Here is a 20,486-nt window from a genome sequence, read left to right as displayed (position 1 = left end):
ATAAATACTACTACTAATAATAATAATTAGTAAAGGATTCTTTTTGACCTGCCAAAAGTAACAAAATGAAGCATTTCACCCATTTATTTGAAAGAATAGTCGTACTTTGCAGAGACTGTCGGGATACACGTCTCAGACACAGTTACTGACGCTGATGTCATTTACAAAATGGAATATGCAAACATAACCAAAAGCTCACATCCTTGAGCAACACTCAGGCTGCCCACCTTGTGTGATTATTTAATAACAAGTTTTAAGACCACCAATAATTTGGGTATTAAAGATAGTACAGAGAGTCAGAGAGAGAGATAAAGTATGTACATGTAAAGTTGCACTGGTGATCACATTGGTTGGTTTTTACCACTCCTCTATACTAGAAGCGGTGTGCTTACATTCTCCTGGCTGATTTTAAAACATGTCTTTGGAATATAGTTCACAAATGCACATACAAAGAGAAGAAAAGTAAGTAAAAAATATAGAAATATGAGTGGCGATGAATGGATTACTATGATCTACTGGTGAGGCGACTGTCTGCAAGCTCATATGGCAGCCTTTAATTAAACTGGTACTGTGATTATAAAACACATAATCTCTGTGGTATAATCTCAATAAAATGCCAGAAAAATGGTTAGACATCGTATCTAATAACATTGTAACAGTTGTTGTCTTTTTCTAGGCATACTGAGTGTTACATTTTCTTTGAAATCTAACTGCCTCTTTAAAGGTACACCATGCAGGACTTTCTTACAATAAAAAATGCAAAGACTCCTAAAAAGTAATCATTCTCAATCATCACTTATGATCCTCTAAATGCGTGTGGCGGTATATTTATCTGCAGAGACTCTGCCCTCTGCCTGTATTTATTCATTTTTGGTGTTTGGGAGGTTTATGGGCGTGTACCCCCACAGCAGTCAGGTGAGGTCAGGGCTTTATAAAAGGTAACCAACAGGTGACAGACCATAAGCAACATCCAAGAGACATAGCGCCAAAAAATAGCAAATATGGCCAGGTGAAATGCCAAACAAAAGTTAATCTGGGTTTGGCTTTTACTTTACTTTTTCCTTTCACTGGCAAGTGTGTTTACAAACAGTAAGCAACGATCCTGCACAGTATACCTTTAAGGTCTTGAACTGTATGAGCTTTCAGACACAGCAGCAAAAGTAGTCCATGAAGAGTTGAGTCAAAATGTCACTAAAAGGCCAAAGGCAACTCTCTGATGTCAAGTACAAGTCTAGACAAGACATGCATGATGTAATGTTTTGTATTCAAGAGCATGTGCACTCTGTGAAGTATAATGTCAACCCGCTGGGTCCCAGTTGAAAACAACAGAAGCAGAAACAAGAGAAGTTGTGAGTTGGCTCAGACTCTCAACAGTGTGGTCTCTGTGCAAAGTCACAGTAAAGAAAAGGGAAATAAGTAGAGAAAATACATACTATACACTGTTTTTAACATAAATAAAAGATGAATCATTAAAGGCCAGGTCCTCTTTCAACAGCATATGGCAGCCGAGTTCAGAACACAAGTCCCACATGAATTAATTTTACAGGTAGAGTAGCATGTGTGAACCCAACAAGCAGCAAATGGTAAAACTATGAATAAAGTGATAAAAATAAACAGAGAAAAGAGGACTTTAAGACATGTGCGTAGGTCCAGCATAAGGCAAACAATACAACAATATATAAAAACAAACACAAATGGAAATTCAGTAACACTGAGTTCACAGTACCTCAAAGTAACCATTATTAAGAGAGAGTTGGCATCATGATATAAATATCCGTTTGGTATTTGTCTATTATGAAGTCAACGGAGAAAGTTTCATTTCTGCCATCCTGTTTTCAAACTAACATAAATTTAATCAGATAGGTGAGCCAAAGAGCCCGGGATGTTCATATATCTAAAGCTCATGTTCATAAAAGGCAAAAAAACGGAAGTCAAATTTGTAAAATTAGAATCCAGAAAGAATGGTTTGGCTTATTTTGAAAAATCATCTTTGGATAAAAATTCTTCCAGTCATCCCTACAAAAGATATAGTTTCAGTCAACAAAAGTGGATCCAATCACTAAAATTTGAGGTACAACTACAGCAAGAGGTGAGTTAAGTGTGTGTTGTGACTCTAATAAAGGTCTGAATCAACCTTGAAGATGTTTTAGACCGTCTCATCCTGACGCAAACAAGCCGGGCTATTCATTATGTAAACACCTCACAGTGAAATAAAACAGTGTTTTGAGCTAAAAGGGGTTTTAACGGTAAAGTTGTAATCAAGTCAGCACTGTCACGATCAAGTCTCTGTTGCAGCATTATTGAGGTTTACCTTTTATTTGAACTAAACAGCCAATGCATTCAAAAGAATGACCGCACATATATGTGCATGATTTGACTTTTACAATAAAATAGTGAACTTTGGAGTCACCAGGACTCTAAAATTGGCTTTATGACAAAGGTTTTGTGCGTTTTTTGGAAGTTTAAAGCCTGATGTGGAGGAAGAATCCCTCCCTTTTGGTAACAGTACCGTCTAAAGCTTAGTAGAAAAGACATTTAAAAAAATCATTAAATATAGTCCACAAAAACAACATGTAACAGAGAGCTTGATTAGGATGAAAAAAGTAACAAAGTCGAGGAAACCGTTGCTAGTGAAGAGCTTGGCTAAATGATTCTTCTAGTAAAGAGGCTATTTTGCTTTGGTCCACCTGTGAAGAGAACACAAACATTTTCAGAAAACCAGGACATAACAGATAACACAGACACAGCCCATCATTAAAGCTGTAAGACACACAGACAAACATATGTAAGTCAGTACAACAGACGAGGTGTAAAACTGCTTTAAGTATCCATAAAATCCATGACGAGAAGCAACTCATTAAGAAAAAAACCTACGTAAACTCTCGCCCACGGAGAGATGAAGCGACTGTATAACATTAACGTGGGTTGGTGAGAGAGTGGGCACAAGAGTCCATATGTAGCAGCAGTGAATGTGCAGCTGTAACGTTAGGCTCTTATAGGGGAAGGTGTGTTTGTGTCGGAGGGTATGTAGGAGAGTAGTCACCTCGCCTTTTAAAGTCAACAGCATTTTCACTGACTTTGGTGCAGAAAAAGCAGAAAATAGCTCACCTACAGTATCACCCACACACCTTTGCCTGCAGCTTAACACACACACACACACACACACACACACACACACACACACACACACACACACACGAATCTCTCTTAAACACACATAACACCTACCTCACTGATTAAGCCCAGCTGCACCAACTCTTCAGCCATCTCTTGAACAGTCTCATCTGAAACACACAGCACAGTTAATAACATACATCACAGACATGTAACACCACTTTCATCATCATCAACTCTACCAGTCATGCACTATCTCTCAAGGAGTTATGCAAGTGCTACAACGCACAGATCTACAGCTAAAAAAAAAGGTCAGGCTTAGGGGTTAAAACCACATTCAGAAAATATGGTCCAGATGCAGTTTTTAAATCCACAGCCCACCTTCAAAACATTAAAGACCATTAAACAGCAGTACTGCTGCTGCTCTTTGAGTCTCTGAACCCCCTTTTTTTTTTGGTAGTGCCGTGTTTATATTCCCGTGGACAAAGTGTAAATTAGGAAGGCTTTTCCGTTTGCACTTTTGGCCACACCAATTCAAACCATGTCGGTTCCAGTGAGTAAATAAGTGATGATGTCCGATCCGTTTAAAAGGACGGAAAATCTAGACTGGGACTCATCTGGCAGAAAAATTAAAAAGCCAACATGTTTCAACCAGCATGGTCTTCAATAGGGCACGATCTGTTAAAACATGTAAGCTTTTCAAATTTTCCTCTTTTGACTTGCTGTTAAAGGCTTAACGATTTAATGGACAGTCATAAACCTTCTCTCCTCTCCTCAATTTTAGAGTGCTGAGAACCTTTCTTTCTGGGCTAATATTTTTTATATATTTACAAATGTTCTAATGAGCCATGTGTTTGTCCTAAAAACCCAATTTACTCCCAGTTCATCAAAAGCTTATCCCCCTTTTAAACTTCTGAACCTAATAATCCGCAGTAGATTACAGTTTAAGATTAAATGTATACGATTTAGGGGGGTTTAGTGGCATCTAGTGGTGAGGAGTGCAGCTTGCAACCATCTTAAACTTTTCCAGGTTTTGGAATTCCTTCAGTGTTCATTATTCAGGAGGTTTTTACAAGGATCCAAATTATCTACAGAGGTCTGCTCCCCTTCAAAACAAACAGACCAGGGGATTGATATCGGTAAAAATACTGAATAAAGCAGTTTCACCATATAAATCACTTGTTCTCCTATGCTGTTTGACATGTTAGAGATAGGCCACCGTCCCAGCACCTGCTAATGCGTGCTAGCTTTTTTGTGCGATAACTGAAGATCCAGACGCTCAGGAGGTTTTTAACTCAGCAGAATTATCCACAGAGGTCTCTTCCTCTCCAAAACAAACTGACCAAGTGATTTAAACCTCTAAAAACACTGAATAAAGCAGTTTCATGTTACAAATCAGTGTTTTTTTCAACAGATGGACTTTCAACAGAAAAATGTGAAAATGGCCTTATCTAGAGCCAGTGTTTGGTTGGCGATCTCTGTGGACGTTTATGTAGAAATAAACGGCTCCTTATAGGGTATTAAAAACACAACAATTCTTATTTTGGGATGATTATAAACTAAAGAAAACATACTTATTACGTTAGATTCAATCTAAGCACATATATCCCCCTAAGTCCTACACACTGAACCTTTATGACTTCTTTCAAGAAAAGGCAAAGATTAATATTCCTACAGCAGCAGCAGCAGCAGCAGCAGTGTCAATAATCCATGTCGCAATGGAGCTGTACAACCTTTTGTTATGTAAAATAACTATAACTGTGCTATTCTTCTGAATGTTTGCATTGCATAAATGAAGGACTCAGTGCCTTTTGTGAAAGTATAAGTCAGTACACTGAAAACTGAACTGTGAAGTATGTATAGTGAACTATACAAAGGACATCAACAGAAGTCTTAACAAAATACATGCAACATTGCACAAAATTTGGAAACGTGCTGGATTTTTACTTGCTTTCGTAACAAACAAGCTCAAAATATCTCAGATAAAAAGTTTCAGAACTTGTGTTGCAACCTTAAAACTTTAGTATAAACATTCACAACCCTCTGTTCAGCCCCTGACCTGTTTTTATATGGATAGTATATCATGCAAGTGTTTTTTTTTTAAACATTTATCTTATAAGTGTGTTTGTTAACTTTTATTTTAGTTACCGCTGAACATGAGACATTGCTTGTGCCCAGTGAGCAGAGGAGTTGTCATGGTCTACCGATTTTTAATAACCCTGCTTGTCAATTATATCAGGAATGTGGACAAGACAAACAAGTGGAGATGAAGTGTCCAAAGACTTTGACATTAAGAACAGAAAAACACTAGCAGCTCACAGCCATATGATGAAAGGACTGATAATGGAGCTGAGTGAGAGGCTTTGGTGCTTGTCTGCAATATGTGGTTTAACATAAAATCATCAACAATATTTGTTGCTGCTTAGTTTTGAGGGGGAAAAAAAGCTTCATTTGTATAAGTTTCTTGTAGAAAATCCATACAAAAGGTCGGGGGAGTGAAATTCAAGTGGCTCAGTTAGCCAGTGACGCTGCACAGTGTTACTTTGGACTTTGGTGTGTTGATAAGGAAAGCTTTGAAGAAAATCCCCCCGTATCAGCAGGAGGGACTGTTTACAAAGAGAACAGGGCGTGTCTATGATGTGTCATTACAGTATGTGATCTATTGATATTAAGGTGCGAGTATGTAAGAGAAGACGTAAGATGGGAGAAACTGTGGGAGGGAGAAAGAGCAGAGAAGATAAAGTCGAGCGAGTAAGTAAATGAGAGACAGGGAGATGAAAGCCTGGGTAGAGATGGTCAGATCTTGACACAGGAGGTGACAGCTGTCAGCTGCAGCCTTTCACAGGCCCGGCATTCCCCACACGCCTGCAACGTTACACATGCCTTCCATACCTGTGAGTGCATGTGCTCATTGGATCATACTGCCTACATTATTATGACCACTGCAACAGTTGCTTTCTCATCCGCCTTCCTTTGCTTCCTACTCATCTGCACAACATGGAGATGCAAATCCTCAATTTCAAATAAAATAATTCAGTAAGTGCAGCATTCAGAATTTGTCAGGGGGATTTTTGTTGTTTTCAAAGACAATGTTTCAGAAACATCTACTCATGCCCACTGGGGTTTTGAGAGCAATTATGACTAATAAAAAAACAACAACTCCAGAATGTAAAAAAAAACAATTAATAAATTGTCCAAAATAGAGGTGCATGGTTTTTGTGACACATAAGCGACAGTTAGTCTCCCTGCCTAAAATAGTCTTGCATAGTGTACTGTATATTGTGACGCCATCCGAGTTTCAAGCTCTCTCTGGAATTTCACTCTCACTTTCCTGCATGCCTCAGTGCACACATATGCAGAGGTACGGCCTATTAAAACACTGTGTGTGGTCAAATCTCAGAGTACAGTGGACTTGGGTATTATGTAACTCATACAGACAAAACACAATCATTTATCATCACCTAAAGTCAAATGTAATCTCCTGTAAACCCAAACCCGAACAATAAACCTCAACTGTCCAGATGTCCTACTTTGGGAGTATTAAAGTCAAAATACCCATGCAAACACACATGTATAACCATATGTCATTCCCTCTCCACTCCCATAGAGAAAATACTGTATGCCAGTGAAACTCAACTTAAGACCCGTGAGCCAAATTTGGCTCACTATAGGGTGCCAGATGGCCGACCGACCATTTTTTAATTCAAAATGAAAAATGAAATTGATTCGCACTGGGCCTTTTTGTGATTTGAATGTAAATAAGGTGCCAGAATGCACAAAGAAAGCATCAAAAAACAGCTTGTTGATTAAAAAAAAAAGAAAGAAAAAAAAAACAGTGGTGGGTCTCCTGTATCTTGTGTCTAGGGGTCTGGGGAATATTCTGAGCCCAGCTTTCTGGTGCGATATTTTTGACACATGTAGAATTGCTTGTATAAGCTGACAAAGTGACACAAAGTAACACACGTCTGAAAGAATGGCCTCTTCTCTTGCCCTAATCTCAACTACACAAGACACACCCTCCAACAAGATCAAATGATCCTCTAACTCAGGGGTGTCCTAACATTTTTGAATGGGGGCCAGATTAGATTATGTGAAAAATACCTGGGGTTCAGCTGCTTCTTACATCATGTTTTTTTCACGTTTTTTTATGTTTTACGTCATGAAAATGAGCAAAACCCAACTGTTGTCTCTTACAGTGAAAAAGCATTGTACTTTTCACCGCTCGCTGTTAACTTCACTCTTGTTTGCTGCATTTGTTAGCTTGTTTAACATCTATTTATGAAAACATCAGTTCCACCTGCATAAGTCCTTCTTGGTGCAAGTCTACAAACTGTATGATAGTCCTGCCATTTGAGGTGAACAGAAAAAATGCAAAGTGAGCTTGCTTAATAAGACCCTTTAAAATAAGTCCGCAGGCCACAATTGGCCCCAAAGCAGGATTTTGGACATGCTTGCTCCAAGTGCAGAAGACTGTTCCTTATTACTTAAAAATATTCGCCCCTATTTTGTGGTTTAGCACCTAATGGGGTACTCAAATCAATGCTCCAGCTCACCTCTAATGTATCTGACTGTGAACTCCTCAACACATCAGTATTGAGATGACTAAATTATTGACTGTATCTTGAGGCTCACAGTGTGATTAAAAGTCAGTGTGTGATAGAAGATGTGGTCTTACGAGGTAACATGTCACAGCTTAGATGTCTATTCAGTTTATCCTCCAGCTTCAGCAGTAATGTTAGCTAAAGGGAAAGACAGACAAAATTATTCTCACACTTCCATATGGATGATAAATAACAAATTGTTGGAATAAAATAATGTTGATGGTCCATGAGCGAACCCTTTATGTTGCATTTTCAATTAATTAAACAATAAATTATCAACCTGTATATATTTTTGCAGAGACTTACATGATATTTTGCCCCCTCCTCGACAAATTCAATGTTACACTGCATATGAGTGACCTGCAGAGGAAGAAGTATGGGAATCTGGATAAATCACAACAAGTGCTAAGAGTTCAGAACAGCAAAACAAATGCACAGTATACATCTTTTTTAATGACTGATCATGTAAATTAAGAATAAAATGTCACTATTGTGTCTTCCTTTTGTAATATGCATTGTAAACTGTAGTACACACCCGCCGTGTCTCGAGCTCTGTGGGTTCAGGGGTGGGAGATTTGACCAAGGGGACAACAACAGGAGATTTGGTAGTCTCCTGTTGAGGTTGCTGAGGACAGGGCAAACCGAATGCCGTCAATGGATAAATACCGTTCCTTTTCCAAGAAAGAAGGCAGAGAAAGTGAAAGGGAAAAGAGAGAAGAGTGAGAAAAAGATAGCCAGGGGGCCAAACGTGTTTTTTTTTTTAAATCTTTGTTTCTCTTTGAATTCAGTCAAAACTTGCATAACCCTAATTACAAATTACAAATGTGTACAACAAAGTAACATGTTAATTACTACTATCAAAAATTAAGAATTCCTTTCAATGTATCCAATTCGTGGTCCACTTTTGGTGAATTCAGTTCTTTGGCCCTGATTTTATCTTATACACAGAGGTCTTAAAACATGACCAGAGAAAAAATGCAAAATACAGACATACTGGACTGGCTGCACAGCAACGTGGCCAAAAAGCATGTGATTTGTTTATTGTTCAATTCAGTATCAAATCTATGAAAATCCAGGATTAATGTTTCAGAAGTGTGGTATATGATATTTTGATTATATCATATTTTGAAAGCTAATTGAAGACACATGAATACTCAGATGGTCCTGTACTGCCCCCATGTGGACGGATTGCATTTATCTTAAGGGCTTTAGGAAACAGAGAGTACATCTGAGCCTGCTCAGACTCTGGCTTCACAACAATATCCCTCCTCAACTGCTCTATCCTTGACCACTTCACCTGCAAAACCAATCGAGATCCACCGTGTTGAAAGGACATACCAATTCCCTAAATGCACTCTGAAGATTGAGGATTGAGGATCTAGGATGGAGGATCGAGCAGGGATTTCTGAGGAGCCATGACCGAGAATACACAAGGGCAGCCTTCACAGAAGTCTTTAACTGGTCAACACAGCCCCTTGTTGGAAATCAGTTATTGACTGGATGCTGAAGTGTTACATCACAACATCACCTGAGTGTAATATTTAACAAATTAAACTGTGTATCACTTCAGAGTTTTATATTTTGTTTTCTGATAAACATGAAACATGGATACAAATAACGTAATGGGTTGAACCTTCGAGCCTCTCTGTGTTGTGCTTCTTACCTCACATCCTCCAGGAATTTATCGAGCTCCAAGGCAGGAAACTGTGAAAGCCTACAGAAAAAATAAATAAATGAGATACAACAGTTTGATGTCTTCACATCACTGAAATTTAAAATACCAACAAACTCAAAAAATCAGTGAGGATTTACATATGAGTAATGAAAAACACAATATGTTGAACATATACCAACAAATGATATCAGTAAGATGAGACACAAGATTTGACTTGACTTGTTTTAACAAAATATTTACATTTTTTAGATATTCAGAAGTTAAGAGTTTGTGTTTTGAAAAAATGATTGGGTGATTTCTGGTGCAATAAGTGCAAATCTGGAAACCTACTTGGACGTTGCAGACCTGAGGAGGCTATCGCATGAGGCAGCTATCATAGAGGGGCTTGTCCAAAAATATAATAAAATTCAAGGATTGGATTCAATGATTATGCTATCGATGACAGTTGGGTGATTAAAAAAAGCAGCATGCAAGGTCTGTAGCTCAAAAACCAGTGAAACGACCACCACAACACCCAACTTCATCCATCACTAAAAACCCCACAAAGAAAGGAACATGAATGTGTCTTTTTTTAAACAGTTTCAACAGATCCGCAGAATTTCATGACTTGCTAGACCTGACCGATGACATGTCTTGCTCAACTGAAAGCAGAAACTAAACTAGACGCGCTTTAATGTCACTTCAGTAACTTGAGACTTGCTCGTGACTTTCACATGGTTGACTTCCTCCCACCTCTGCATTAGATTAATAAATATCTTTTTAAACATATTCAAAGTAAAAGACTAATATCAATGGTGTTGTTGCTATGAAAAAGAATACCTCTTTCTGAATTACGACTGTTATGATTTGCGGTCTTTGTCTCTGACACAAAAACAATAAATGAGGGTACCAGCTTCCGGCACTTACTTCAGCTGAACGTCCTCTTTCGTCTCAGCGATGACGAGATTGGGGTCCAAGTTTTTAGTAATCTCCTCCAGGGCATTCTCAGGAATCATGTCTGAATAATTTTAAAATCATTAAGCACTGATCAGATCATGCTGACGGTTAAATCCTGGATACATCCCGTTACACATGCAGTCAACAGAAATGTCTCTTTCCAGAAACGACCTAGTTACTCAAGATAATCCACAGACCTTGCTGTGAGCAGTTTTATGTAGGAACTATTTTCTTTCTATTGAACTACACCCGCCAACCGTACAAAAGCTTAGAAGAAAGTGTGCATCTACAGCTAGTCCACCTACGTAGCACCACTGAACTTGCTAACGTTGCAGCCTCAGCCGAGGGGGACACCATTAATGTTTACCCCTGCACAAGCCTCTGATCCATGAGTAGATGTGTGCTTCCTTCTGCGCTGTGATACGAGTGTTATCACAAACTGCTAACAACAGCTGTGGATTATCTGGTGTAACTGAGACGTAATTTCTGGAAAGAGACACGGAAACTCACACCAAAACAGTCTAGATTGATTAGTAGCACTACAGGTAAGAGGAAACTTCTTTTTTTTTTAATTTTGGGGTGAAATGTCCCTCTAAGCCTGCAGGATATTTGACTTTCTTAACCAGTTAGTCGTATTTGTCTACATACTTCTCGTAGCTGTGAGGCCAGTATGATCCCTTCTACATTACGCGTAACAATCCCATCCATTGTTAACAGAAAATTGTGATTAGTGGAGATTTAATGCATATTGGTTGAGCTGAACCTCTTCCTAATGAGCAAGCTCATGAGTTTTGACTCTAGCTAAAGTCACTCAGTCTTCTTCTTAACATTTTCATCCTGAATAAAGCAAATCAACATCTGTGACTAAATCTGTGATTCTGTGTCTTTTGTATGTTTGTGTTAAAGACTCACGGTGGTGGCTGACAATACAGTGTGCAGCCAGCAGTTTTAGCAGCGGTACTTCAAACAGAGCTTGGTTAAACAGCAGCTCTCTGGCTGTCGGCCTCGTACTGGGATCACACTCGAGGCACTTCTGGATTAACTCCTACAAAAACAAAATCTGGGTCACACACTTCATGACAAATGTCGCGTAAGGCTAGGACACGTTAATGCACACGCAGCTGGTATGATCTTTCAAGACACTCATCTCACCCTCTGCAGTGGGTCCTCTAGTAATTGAATGGCATTGTTAATGGCCTCCTGCGAAACAAAAGAGGACTCTCCGTTCCCCTGGATTTCCAAGAGTGCCATCTGCAACACACCAAAACACGTGTTAACATACTGCTTTAAGAAAGGGCTCAGGCCATTCAATCACGTATCGTGGGTGCAATCTCACCTCTAAGGCACACATGCCAAATGAGTAGATGTCTACACCTGTGGTGACATCATCATCAGCTACAATGAAAGAGGGAATAAAAACAAAAAGGTGCACAGATATTATATCACAGAGCTAAATGTGTATCAAAAATTGGCATCAAATGCTTGGCCAGTTTCTTTGTCTTGTTTAATTTTTCTCTGATAAGATATTTTCTCAATTTTAGGTTATTTTATTTGGACAAAGCTTTTGCTCTGATGTTAAGACAACTTTAAAAAAAACATTTACATGCATACTAATATTCCACTATTATTCCAAATATGTTAACATTCTGAAACTGATAAGAGTCATGCAAACAGCATATTGCGTTTAAATATTCTGAATTACGCCTTATTCCAAATGTAGCATTTTCTGATTCAGATATGTGGGATATCTGTATTCAGTATTATTCTGCTTTTGGAGCATTTTTTCAAAATGAATACAATACATTCAGAATATGTGTCTCCGTCATACCACTGTTTGCGCAACACGGCCTATTGGCTGTTTACCATCGGCTTTGTTCATTGTCACTGATGCGTTATACAAGGTCCAGCTAGCCAAAAATTTGCAAGCCAGGCGTAAAAATTCATGTCAAAAGGAAAGCACGCATTTCTGAAGACACGTAACTCTATTTAAACATCGTGAAAGACTCAGATAGCAACATGTTTTTGGATACGTGAAAATGTCGAAATGCCGACCTTTTCAATGGGGTGGCTGAAGGAATGAAAGAGGGAGGCTGTGTTTGCACGGTCGAGCAAGTCTGCCATCGGTGGAAAACAAAGAGGCAAAATGGCATAAAAGGTCCAGCCATTCCACTTTCCCATATTTTGACATAGCAGACATGTCGGGGCATGTAAATCATAGAATGCATAGCTGCATATAAACAGGAATATTAGTGTAACATTCATGTTCATTAGCCATGGAAACAGCTTAGTAAGAATACTGTCTTTTTCGTAAATAAGGGCAAAAATCTGACATTTTCTGCATGTAAATGTAGTCACTGCAATAATAAGTTCAATAAAAAAAATGGTTTTGTGGAAAATCATATTTAAAAAAACATATTCATCAAACTAAGAAATTGCACAATACCATGTCCTGCTTCTACTGTGTTATTTCAATGTATGATGTAATTTTGTAAGAAACCACACACTTCAAATTTACAACGTTATGACATCTCTGTAATATATCTGTATCATTCATTTTACTCTGAAGCTTTAGAAAACTGTCAATACTAGTACCAACAGAAAAAACAATGAAGTATCATTTTGGTCATGTCTACCTCCATATTCTGGGGCAAAGAAGTGCAAGTTCTTCTGTTCCTCATGACACGTCTTCACGTTGTTGTTGATGGTGTCTGGGGCAACTGCAGATGAGAAGAGAAAAAAGAAGATATGTAGAAGTAGGATCGAGAACAGTGAGAGAAGTGAGGAACATCAGACGCAGACGGATAAAGTACAGACAGAAAGTTTGTGATAAAGGCAGAAAAAAAGAGGCAGGGAAAAAAGACAGAACATCAATATTACCGACAAGTCTCCTTATGAAATGTCTTATAGAGCTTTTATATGTACACATGATCTCGCCCAAATTGTTAATAGCTCTTAAATTTCTTCTTTTTTTTTTTTAATCTGAACAACAGGGGAAAATGAACTGTCTGTATTACAGTATGTTTTGTACCATAAAATGCTGTCCCAGAAAATAAAGAATTTCAAAAAAATAACATCAGCATTACCTTAACACAGTAAATATAATACAGTGTGGACCGTTAGAGGCTGATCTTTAGCAGATACAACAGCACGAGAGGTGAACAAAGTGTAGTGAAGCTTTTGTGGCTGGACTTGAGTCACTGCAGTGTGTTTACACACATAACAACACTGGCACTGTGAAATCATGGATAATCACTAACATTTAAATCTATAATTCAGTATCATTTGACTCCATCAGCGACTGTGTTGCTCCACTACTGAACCCTCTAGGACGAAACCTGCGAAACTCTATACCTGATCCGATTTTGATGAGCCCGTTGTGCTGGATGAAGATGGTGTCACAGGTCAGGTTGCCATGGATGATGGGAGGGTCACACGAATGAAGATAACTGCAGTACAGAAGAAAAACAACCACAAATACAAACTTTATCAGAAAGGGGTGGATTGTTTTCTGTGTGAGTGCATTTTTCTGAGTGATCATATTGAATTTTACATGATGCCTGAAAAGGTGAAACCAACCTGAGAGCAGACAGGATCTGTGTGCACCATCTCTTCCAAGCCTGTAGGACCACACACCTTATCAGAGCACTTTCTAGCTGCTTATGATGCGATTTAACTTTACTCTGAACTGCTACACAGTGTATTTTCTAATTATTTATTTTTCTTGCCAACTGCCAAATGTGAATTACTGTGTTAACGAAATTATTGGTCCTGGCTTTGGAAAGCCCATCTGATCCATGCTGTGATAAAGTGTCACTTTTCACAAGATGCACACATTATGTACAGCAAGACTTTCATATGCCATTATTCTAAAGTGGTACATTTAAATACATTCAGCTATTACCTTTTCATTCATGGTTTTGTGATTCTTCTTCGTTTTCTTTAGAAACTGCTTCAAGCTTCCCGATGACATATATTCTGTAATGAAAATCACCTGAGGGAGAAGAAGAAATTAGGGGAAAATGTCTTGGGCAAACATCATGGCAATATAAATAAAAAGGTGCATTTTTTAAATGACTAATTTAAATATAAAAACAGACAAAAGATTCAATAATAGGCCTGTGTAGCCAATTCTAAGTCAACCAAATAATGTTTTGCCAGATCTGAGACTCACCCTGGCCCGATTCTCCTTCGTGTCGGCCCAGTACTTATGAAATTTAACAATGTTTGCGTGTTCCAGATGGATGAGGTTATCGAATACGGCCTTCACTTTCTCCTAAACACACAGAAAAACAAACAATACTATATAATAATAACTAACTATTAAGACATTTAACTTTTGCACTGACTCTTCTGAGCCAGACTGTTAAGTAATATATCTAAAGAACTATCCATGTGAACAAACTGTAAAGTAATGTCTAAGAAAATGACCTTCTGGTCATTTTCTTAGACACCAAAGGGTGTCAAACTGTTGTCTCACTATGGAAGTAATCAAATACAAAATACATGATTGCATTTTTTTTAAGCAAAAGTCAGACACTATCTTGTTAAAGCTTCTCCAGTGTGAAGATTTAATGTTTTTCTTTGTCATATATGACAGCTGTGACAACCCTCCTCCCAATCCCGAGAAGACTCTGTTGCTGGTTCTTGTCTGGTTGGGTTGCAGGAGCTAAAAGGAGGTTCTTCGGTTGAATGAGCCACACCTGGGCCTTGTGCGTGCACTGCTATAAATACCTCCCTACTTTGGCAGCCTCTCTCTCTCACTCTCATTCCAATGTTATATTCAATAGGCTTTATTGGCATGACATTTGATATACGTTGCCAAAGCACAATTGCAACTAAAGACAGTCTCTCTCTTTCTGTATATTGTTTTGTATGTTTAATTTCATTATTTCTTAATGTGAATTTGTTTCTCAGAGAGCTGGATCAGTTTTGAAAGATTAATATGTTGGTCTTTTTCATATTTATAGTTAGTACTTATGTCTGACTAAATTTGTGGAAGATGTCAATGCTTTTGCTGTAGGCCCTCTCTGGAGGGAGATATAAGAAGAGTCACACCGGGGGCTGTGGACTTCTGTAGTTGTTCTCTCTCTGTCTCTGTCTCTCTCTCTCTCTGTCTCTGTCTCTCTCTTATACATGCCTGTTATAACTGATTTATTGATGTTACATGTTGTAGTAATTAACTTGTATTTTTGGAAATAAGTTATTGTTTTCAGTTGCCAGCCTGCTGGGTCTTCTGTTGTAGCTTTTGAGCTAGGCAATGTCATAGTAAAATAAATATCATTGGGTTTTAAACTGCTGGTCAGACAAATCAAGATATTAGAAGATGTCACTTAAACTTTTTTCACTTCTTTTAAACACATTGTGATAAAAGGACAAGAGGGGATTTAAAAAATAAATAAATAACATAAGAAGAAAAGTTTCCTTTGACATAACTTGATACTTAAACATATTGTAAAGAAGCTCATTTTAAAGTCCAATGTGTAAGATTTAGGAGCATTTTTTGGCAGAAATAGTATAGAATATTCATAACTATGTTACTATTGGAAACTATTAGTACTATTTCTACTTTTTGCTTATAATCACCTGAAAATAAGAATCTTTGTGTTTTCATTATCTTATAATGAGCCATGTTTATCTACCTCCATACAGAGCAAGTCCTCTTCCACAGAGATTAGCATTTTGTTTCTACAGAGGCCCAGAATGGAAAAGTCAAACACTGCCTGGGGACATTAGTGACGTTCAGCCATAGCAGTTCTCCTACACAATTGGGACACAAAAGTTTTTGCTACCTCACTACTAGATTTCCCTAAATCACACTACTTTAAATACCAGCCACAATACATCATTGACTGTCAAAGTTCATGCTCTTTAACATATGTCAGTTTGGGTTTTTTTTTTTTTAATTAAAGTGAGATGATGGATCTGCGGGGCAGAAAACCTTTTAAATTTCTTGATGCTGTTTTTTTTCCCATTGTGTCATTCTCATTACAATGACTTTTTTGTCTATATTGTAGTGAAAGAAATTTTACCCCATTGATGTTAAATACTTTTGTCCTATATGTGTGCATCAACCACTGAGGCACAAAAAGATCTGTGGAAAAAGAGTGTTCTGTTTCCTTCTTTACACTTGGAGCTGATATCATCCCGACCACACCTTCGTGAGTGTCTGTAACTGTTTTATTGGTACATTGCGACACTGGCGTGCCTCACCTCCAGCAGTTTGAAGTTCTTTCTTTCTGAGATCATGACTTCATTCCAGACTACCTCCACCCCTTCCTCTGTGTCCATGGCCAAGTACGCAGCATCTATCCCAGGAACATTACGCTGATTCACCTGCAATAAGAGTGAACAAAAAACAACTGATGAGGATATATCTTTAACAGTGAAATAATTAAACAAAACTATTGAAAACCATACATTTACTGCCATGTTTTACATGCCCTGTTTCAGCTGACTTGGTGAAGAAATAGTTGTGCTTATCATACCTGCTGCAAATTATTATGGAATAAAGACACACCATCTTAATTATAAATGGCTCCCATCAGAAAAACTAAAATTAAGAAAAGAATTACTGAACACGATCATCTGCTAAAGATCAAATGTGAGGAGCAATCCCCTTTTTTGCCGTAGTAAAATCCATTGATAGGATAACACACAGGCTCAACAGGGTGATGACAAAAGCAGACAAATAGATTTTGACTCATTGGCTTGATACCGATATATAATTAACTTTCGCACATGACTGTTTATGCTGTCATACATTTATTTCAAACTAGAAGTAAGTGATATGATGTGTGGGATAAAATTAGAAAATATTGGCCCAACAAGTGTCACTTAAATGTACAAACTCACTTAAATAAACAGTTAATACTTTGTACATCATTTCACTTGGTACTATCACAGGGTGTCTACAGGTGTTTGATACTTAAAGTGAACGTTTTTTAAGATCTTCTAGGATATTTTTTAACCATAGTAATGACTTCTTTTGGACAAATCATATTTTTCCTCTTCCAAGCATAGCAATTATGTATATAGGTATATAAGCGGGTAGGTTTTATGTAATCCAAACCATTTCAAACATCTTGACTGGAAAAATCTGATTTTTAGAAAAGGTTTTTAATGTGTCCCTTTCATTTATATGTGTAGCTGTGACAGAGAGATTAAGTATTTGAACATGACATTACTGTTTCCTGTGATGTTTAACAACTAATCAAAGCGCTTGATGCAAAGTACTTCAAAAAGAAGACAAAAGATTTGATTCATTTGATAATTTTTCTAAGAAAAGATGTTAAAAAGAGCAGATTAGGAATATGTTTATTAGAGCGAGATAGGTAAATGTATATTTTCCAAAAAGATTGGTTCAAATATAAAGTAAAAAGACAGACTAGCTTTTGAGATTTGTAGCATCAGAATTGTGGACTTAAACGCATAAGAGCTTAACTCAGTTTGACAAAAAAAATTAAACAAAAGGTGGATAAATTAATTAATTGACTTTTAAGGCCTTTTATTTAGAACATTAAAATTAAGACAGAAACTCTACATCCAAGCACAGTATCCTGGGTGGACTTACCTCCTCTCTGCGTTTCTGCCAGCGGCCACAGGGACTCTCCTCCAGGATTTCTGACTCATCTTCACTCTCATCCTCATCCTCAGTTGCTGTGGTGGAGGGAGCTTGTACAGAGGCTACAGGCGACGACACAAATGCACCAGCTTCTACCTGTTGAATATTACTGGACATGTGTCCCGCTGTGGACTCTGACTGGTTCCCCTCTGCACCTGGAGCCTCTGTCTCCTGTGCCTCCGACATCTTGACAAAACTGCTCCTGGGCTGCAACAAGTGATAGGAAGCCTCTCAGCTGAAATCTCCTCTCTCTGTTTGTCACACATCCATTTACCTCTCTGGCCTGGCACGGGATAACATTAGAGCTCAAAGAGGGAGGGCTGTGAACAAATGACATATATAAAGGTTTAGAAGTTTTTTAAAAACAACTATTTCAATTAGATTTTGTTATACTGCGGGGTACAGCAAAAACAAAAGCAACTAAGGTACAATACAGATCATTCATAGCAAGGTATCATCTTAATAAAACTGCTGAGACAGGACATCACATTGAGTGTTTCTTAAGTCTAAAATAAATAATCAGGGAGTGAAATTGCTACCTATACAATTATTGATGATCCAAACTATAAAAAAGAGAGAAAAGCAAATGGAAATATACACAATTATGGTGTCATTAAAGCATTAAGACAAGCAAACTTCTGCACCCTTCTCATCTAGTAGATAATTCATAAAACGCCCCCATATCTTCACAAAGGTGTAATATTTAGCCTTACTTATAAGTGTAAGTTTTTCATGGGCAATATAATGCGACAGACCTGCAAGCCAGGGTTGTAAGCTCGGTCTGGTAGGAGATTTCCAGGATTTGGATATGGTGTGTTTTGCTTGTACTAAACAGTATATAGTCATTTTCTTATCTGCCTTGCTTAGTTTACAATTTACAGGAAAAATACAAAAGATACATACTTTAGGGCGTACAATTAACGTTACGCTTGTGGCATGTGACAACGGTTTGTAACATTTAGCATGTATCATTTTTTCGAAGTCGTGACTTACTTTATCACTTAATTTAATTACCCACTTGGAGACAAACTTATGTCGCAGGCTTTACTGTTAGCGTGGACTCGGAGACAAATCACTGTTACGGGACACAGAGACATCAGTCAGCCAAATCAGAGAAGTTACTGTAGCTAATTTAGCTAGTTCAGCCTCTGCTAACTTTTCCCCGGCTAACAAGCTAATGAAAGGTAAATATACACATTGGTTAGCAGACATAAAGTTGAGTAGCAATAAAAATCTTACCGCGTAACAGAAAACTACCACCGCACCAACAAGCAGCGGGTTACATATTGTTAAAAAGCAGAGGAACAGCAGTTTTTAGACAAAATGCTGGCCACTTCGTCATGAGGTGTGTTGATGTGTTTCAGGTCTCTCTCTGTCTGAGCAGGAGTGGGCGGGGAGGTCAGCTGTTGGAGAGCGCGAGGTTGCGCACTAAAAACGCAGTGGTGTAGAGATCGGCAAAATGAGTATAAAGTTTGACAAATATTACAATGAATACAATGTTATAAATGACCATATACTAGAGAGATATATTATTGTATTCAAAAATGTTCTAACTTTACTGGCTTACTGATATTTGAAGTGAATTTACACATTACAAAATTACACACATATACTATTACACCCCATTAAAATTATTTACAATGGGCCTGATACTTAATTAGTTATTTAGAAAAACGTCATTCACAGTCTAGAATAAAGTGGATCTCTACGTGCGTAAATGGAGTAACTGGGACGCCCACATTAAGGGTGGTTTGCACGTAAACTCCCTGATCCCCTTTTTATTTTGTGTACCACTGTAAAATACTTATCCCTCTAAGGTTTTCCCTTTTTCAGTGTTTTGTTTTGTTTACATGTGTTTTGTTTGTTATTCATCAAAATTAGTTAGTTTTGTAATTTATGTTGTTTATGTTACTGGCTTTGTGATTATTATGTATAATTCAATGCTCTATACTTTAAAGGGTTTGTCCCTTAGCACTGTTATGCAATGTCCTTTTTTAATGTTCCCAGCCTACATTGTATCTTCTGTATTTCATTCTATGAAAAATAATGCCGACTATAATTATATGTATAAAAAAGGGATCTGATACACAATAGAAATTGTTCTAAATGTAATGATGCAATGGGTACAATCTTGCGTGCTATGTGGAAATTCCCTGTGGTTCTTCCCTTTTGGAAAGAGGTGTTGGTGAAACTTGGTGACTGAGCAGCTCAGCTCTTACCACACTCCTCACAGTCTTCTTGTGAATAAAACAATTTTGTCCCTGGGTGTCACTATAGCACAGTGTGGTTTATTGGTAAATGGTTTCATTACTGCAGAAAGAGTTGTGTTGAGGAACTGGAAAAATATAGAAAAAAAACCCCAGAATTCACCGAATGGATGAGGTCTATACTTATGACAGAGTCTGCCTCTTTTGAATACTTATTGGCTCAGATGAGTAATACAAAAGGGAAATTTTCTAAAGTCTGGGATAATTACTTTCTACTTATTAAGAGCTCATGACATTTAAGTATATATGGGTGCATGTGTGAAACATTTGTG

The 20,486-nt window shown here is 37.8% G+C and overlaps 1 protein-coding gene across 2 annotated transcripts; it reads right to left on the bottom strand.

The window, feature by feature from the left end:
• Positions 1-68: 68 nt before the first annotated feature.
• Positions 69-19,345, bottom strand: LOC121958064 (nuclear receptor-binding protein-like). 2 transcript variants are annotated; one of them, XM_088079108.1, is made up of 19 exons: positions 19,187-19,344; positions 18,941-19,022; positions 17,897-18,267; positions 16,537-16,659; positions 14,498-14,599; positions 14,228-14,317; positions 13,903-13,943; positions 13,678-13,772; positions 12,960-13,043; positions 11,663-11,721; positions 11,479-11,577; positions 11,239-11,371; positions 10,297-10,387; positions 9,379-9,429; positions 8,251-8,386; positions 8,022-8,075; positions 7,790-7,853; positions 3,229-3,284; positions 69-2,687 (listed from the first exon to the last, which is right to left on the bottom strand). In XM_088079108.1, the coding sequence occupies exons 3-19, from the start codon at positions 18,131-18,133 to the stop codon at positions 2,628-2,630; spliced, it is 1,575 nt and encodes a 524-aa protein (XP_087935234.1). In that variant the 5' UTR covers positions 18,134-18,267; positions 18,941-19,022; positions 19,187-19,344; the 3' UTR covers positions 69-2,627. The 2 variants fall into 2 exon arrangements, with proteins under 2 accessions (XP_087935234.1, XP_087935230.1); XM_088079104.1 differs by lacking the exon at positions 18,941-19,022 and having other exon boundaries at positions 19,187-19,345.
• Positions 19,346-20,486: the final 1,141 nt, after the last annotated feature.

The sequence above is a fragment of the Plectropomus leopardus genome, chromosome 1, assembly GCF_026936395.1.
Source record: "Plectropomus leopardus strain MGB_pleo_1.0 chromosome 1, ASM2693639v1, whole genome shotgun sequence".
NCBI lineage: Eukaryota > Metazoa > Chordata > Actinopteri > Perciformes > Serranidae > Plectropomus > Plectropomus leopardus.
The sequence above is the reverse complement of the archived record's forward strand: the minus strand, read 5'-3'. Positions and strand labels throughout refer to the sequence as shown.

What these genes read in the sequence shown, in the direction of transcription:
- LOC121958064 (XM_088079104.1), bottom strand. Translation starts at nt 18,133, where the DNA reads ATGTCGGAGGCACAGGAGACAGAGGCTCCAGGTGCAGAGGGGAACCAG. An exon ending in CGAAGGAGAATCGGGCCAGG is followed by an intron (nt 14,318 to 14,497) that starts GTGAGTCTCAGA and finishes CTTCTCCCTCAG; the next exon opens with GTGATTTTCATTACAGAATA. An exon ending in AAATTCCTGGAGGATGTGAG is followed by an intron (nt 8,387 to 9,378) that starts GTAAGAAGCACA and finishes TTCTTGGAAAAG; the next exon opens with GAACGGTATTTATCCATTGA.